Below are 4,518 nucleotides of genomic sequence, written 5' to 3'. Positions count from 1 at the left end.
TGTGTGTGTGTGTGTATTCATTATTCTTGTGGTGCTCGGGGCACAATCCGAGGCCTTGAGCTTGCCAAACTAGCACTCTGGTTTAGCCTTACCCTTATCTTTACCCCTTGGGTGCTTCTTGGTGAAAATGTGGCAGAGGCTCTCTTGTCCACGGACCTAAAATACTCTACGATCTTTAAGGGAATGTTTCAGGTGCCTGGACGACAGGCTACGCGGGGAGAGAATTCATGCTTATGTCCACAGGCCTTCTCATGGTCCTGGTCCTGTCCCATTTCTCACTCCTGCCCCCAAACCCTTCCATTCCCAGCCCAGAGCTATGGCTTCTCCGTGCAGACTAAGAGTGCGTTCCGCTGGGCTTCCCAAATCTGCTCCACACGTGCTGAGAAACGTCACCTGGGAGTGGAGGCCCCAGCTGTCTTACTGTATTAGACTTCCTTCCTTACTCATTGGGCGTGGTGAGTGAGTGCCGTTGAAGTTGCAGAGTCTCCAAGGCCCTGGCTGGACTCGAACATTGAGATCCTCCTGCCTCAAGTGCTGGGCGTATTTTCACTTCTGTATGCACCTGTGTACGGTTCTAAGCTGAAGTGAGAACTCTTCCTTTTCCCCAGCTGTTTCTCCAGTTCCCTTGGTATCTGAAGCTCACAGACAGAGGCTTCCTGCAAGGGAGAGGTGGCCATATACCCACCCACGACCAGGATTTGACCTGGTTGAGTTTATATCCTATTTTATACAATAATTGTGGGAAATAAAAAAAAAGTCAGAGGTTTTAGTTAAGCATACCAGAAAAATAACTTTTTCTCTCCTCTAAAAGCCATTCCAAGTGACTTTCTGTGTGCGTAGTTTTTGGACATCTATAAATCTTAGCACTTGGTGCAGCCTTTCCCTAGTCCAGGTGCCAGATTTCCCACATTCTAACTCCCCCACCCCACCCCCGACACACTTACCCATGTAAAAGTCTTTTCCAAGCAAACTAAGGGGCTGGTGAGCCACTGGGGAAGGCGCAGTGGAACCATCACGCACGGAGAGTGGGTCTGACTTAGATGCTTACCTGATGGCGGAGCCTGGCTACTTTTCTTTGGTGTTCAGCTGGTACACAGCTTCCAGTCTTCCCCTTCTGTAATAATTAGGCTACTGGGCTTCCTTAAGAGTGCTGACATACTCATAAGTTAAGCAAACACTGTTCTAACTGAATGAGTGTGTGTGTGTGTGTGTGTGTAATAATTTTCATTTATTTTACCCCCAATCTTTTTTTGTTTTGTTTTGTTTTCTTTTCTTTTCTTTTTTTTTTTCAAGACAGGGTTTCTCTGTGTTGCCCTGGCTGTCCTGGAACTCACTCTGTAGACCAGGCTGGCCTCGAACTCAGAAGTCTGTCTGCCTCTGCCTCCCAAGTGCTGGGATTAAAGGCGTGCGCCACCACTGCCCAGCCACCTCTGACCTTTACTCTTCTGCTTTGCTGCCTGTGAAGCTGCAGCCCTGCCTGTGGGGGAGGAGGTGCCACGCACGGGCATGTGAGTGTGGGGCAGGTTCTTTACTGCGTTTCTGGTACCTGATGGCAGCGGGCTCACCTTGAGCTCCCTTACTGTGTTTTCAAGGCAGGTTTCTCTGTGTAGCCCAGGCTGGCCTTGAACTCACAGAGATCCATCAGCCTCAGCCTCCCGAGTGCTAGGACTAAAGGTGTACACCACCACATCCTAGCCTTTAAGATTAAGTTTTAGAAACTAGGTGTGTGGATGTGCGCACGTGAGCATAGTTTCCTTTGAAGGCCCAGGAGCTCCAGTATAGACCGTTGGTGGGATAGGCTCAGGACTCGCTCCTGTGCGTATGCAGCAAGTGCTCTTAACCCCTAAGCCATCTCTCCGGTCCTATACTTAGCTTTTCACAAGCATTCAAATCACCTGAAAGATTTGTTAGAACTAGGCTTTGGAGTTCCACGCTGGACATTCTGCTCCAGTGAGTTTAAGGTGAGTTCAAGAGTTTCCTAACAATTTACCAGGTGATAACCATTTCTCCCAGCATGCAAGACAACCAGGGTCCCAAGGGTGTGTCTTACTTGAAGGGACTTCCTTAGGTGACCCATGTGGGTCATGTGGACCCATGGCTCAAGGGTCAGGAGGCCTCACCTTGAACTTGGGCAACTCTAGCTTCTTGAGTTTAATAATTTGATGACACAGATGGCTTCTCCTTGGAGTGTGAGCCCCTGATTTCTCGCTTTTTCTCCTCCTGCAGGATTAACGCAGTATCGAATGGACAAGTGCGAGGTGACAGCTACAGTGAAGGCTGTCTGGGCCAGACAGGTAAATAGGCGCTGACATCTTACTACAGAGCTTTCATCCCCAAACTGAGACTTCTGCACGGCAGGGTGCTTGTCGGGCTTCTTGGGTTCAAACATAGTACAGGGAGATGCTGGATTCCAAGGCATACATCACAGCAGGCCATGAGCACAAAACCCACGAGGCATGAGGTCTGACCTCAGCAATAATAATAGCCTTAAAGTGTCTGCGGGCCGCCACAGAGAAGAGGAGCTGGCAAAGTGTGCTAAGTAGAATGCCATCACATTAAACTACCCTCGACATGATTGTTGGTTTTGACAGGTATATTTGGTTGTATTAGCATTTTTTGTTTGTCCATTTGTTTTTTCTAGATAGGATCTTATTACATAGCCCTGGCTGGCCTGGAACTCGTTTTGTAGACCAGGCTTGAGTTTGAGCTCACAGAGATTCACCTGCTTCTGTTTCCCAAGTGCCAAGATTATAGGCGTGCATCACTACACTTGGCTTGCGTTAGCATTCTGAAATGTTTTATAATCTTAGACCATTTATTTTAATGTATGTGGACGCCTTGCCTGCATGGATGTTTGTGCACCATATGTGTCCCTGGTGACTGCAGAGGGCAGAAGAGGGTATCAGATCCTCGTGTGGGTGCTGGGAACCAACCTAGTCCTCCAGAACTGCTGAGTTAAGTCCTCTTAACTGCTGAGCCATCTCTCCTGCCCTGCATCTAGCTATTAGGCATTCCTTTGCAAAGCAAGCATGTTTACCCACCAAGCCGTCTCATTGGCCCCTGGCTTTATCTGAGACAGGATCCCAGGTAGCCCAGGCTAACTTCAAACGTAGCCAAGGATGGCCTTGAATTGTAATAGAATCCTTCAACCCCCTAAGTGTGGGGACACAGGCGTGTGCCAACATACCTAGCCCATTGGTTTTCTTTGTTTTGTTTTGTTTTGTTTTGTTGTTTTTTGGAGACAGGATTTCTCTGTGTAGCCCTGGCTGTCCTGGAACTTACTCTGTAGACCAGGCTGGCCTCGAACTCAGAAATCCACCTGCCTCTGCCTCCCAAGTGCTGGGATTAAAGGCAGTGTGCCACCACTGCCTGACTATGTTTTTTTTTTTTTAAGATTTATTTATTTATATTATTTATGAGTACACCATAGCTATCTTCAGACACACCAGAAGAGGGCATCAGATCCCATTACAGATTATTGTGAGCCACCATAAGGTTGCTGGGAATTGAACTCAGGACCTCTGGCAGAGCAGCCAGTCCTCTTAACCTCTGAGCCATCTCTCCAGTCCTGGTTTTTATATTTGTTTAAGTTTTTGTGTGTGTAGGTATGTTATGTCATTTCTGAGTACATGTGTATGCTCTAGGTGTTTTTGTTTTTGTTTTTTGTTTGTTTGTTTTTTGTTTTGGTTTTTGGTTTTTCAAGACAGGGTTTCTCTGTGCAGCCCAGGCTTCTAGGTGGGTTTTTTGATACTGGTTTTCTGTAGTATTTGCTGGCATGCTCCTTACTGTGTAGCTCAGACTGATATTCCTTCTACACCAGCCTCCACATCTGGGGAGGTGAGGGGTATGAGGTCAGGACAGTGTGTTGCAGTTAGGTCTCTCTTGTTACTTTTGGGTCCTGGGGATCAAACTGAGGGGTCTGGCTTGGGAGCAAGAGCCTCTACCTGATGTGTCCTCACCGACCCTTTCACTTTTATTTTGAGGCAAGGTCTTATGTAACACCAGCCTTGAACTTCAGACTTTCCGGCCTCTACCTCCAATTGTTGGGATCCCAGGCCTGGACACACATTCTGCTCGGACTTCTATTGGCTTAGTGAAGTCAGTAACTCTGTCTGCAGAGCAGCTTTGGTAACATTGTATCTCTTTTCAGGAGCTCACATCAGCACCTGTGGTAACATTGTATCTCTTTTCAGGAGCTCGCATCTGGCTCTTCATTGGCTTCATGTTGGCTTTCGGGTCGCTAATTGCATCCATGTGGATTCTCTTTGGAGGTTATGTTGCTAAGGGTAAGTGATGTGTTTATAAAAAGATAAAGAGATATAATATATGTCCTAGGGGGGTGTGGTGAGGTATGGGGGAAGGGGATGTCTCAGCAGGTCTATGCCGAGGCATCCCTTCCCCCTGAGGGATCAGCCACACACTGGTATAGTATAGAATAGAGTTATGCAGTGCAGTGGTGGCACATGTCTTTAATCCCAGCACTTGGGAGGCAGAGGCAGGCGGATTTCTGAGTTCGAG

At 47.7% G+C, this 4,518-nt stretch overlaps 1 protein-coding gene across 1 annotated transcript in view; it reads left to right on the top strand.

Annotated features, from left to right (window-relative positions):
* Nucleotides 1-4,518, top strand: part of Tmem50a (transmembrane protein 50A) — an 18,719-nt gene that overhangs the window by 8,212 nt on the left and 5,989 nt on the right. Inside the window, exons 4-5 of the mRNA XM_031379038.1 lie at nucleotides 2,227-2,294; nucleotides 4,194-4,286. Of these exons, the coding sequence (XP_031234898.1) occupies nucleotides 2,227-2,294; nucleotides 4,194-4,286 (161 nt within the window). The remainder of the gene's footprint in view (nucleotides 1-2,226; nucleotides 2,295-4,193; nucleotides 4,287-4,518) is intronic.

The sequence above is a fragment of the Mastomys coucha genome, unplaced genomic scaffold (genome assembly GCF_008632895.1).
Source record: "Mastomys coucha isolate ucsf_1 unplaced genomic scaffold, UCSF_Mcou_1 pScaffold18, whole genome shotgun sequence".
NCBI lineage: Eukaryota > Metazoa > Chordata > Mammalia > Rodentia > Muridae > Mastomys > Mastomys coucha.
This window is presented reverse-complemented; position numbering and strand designations above follow the sequence as displayed.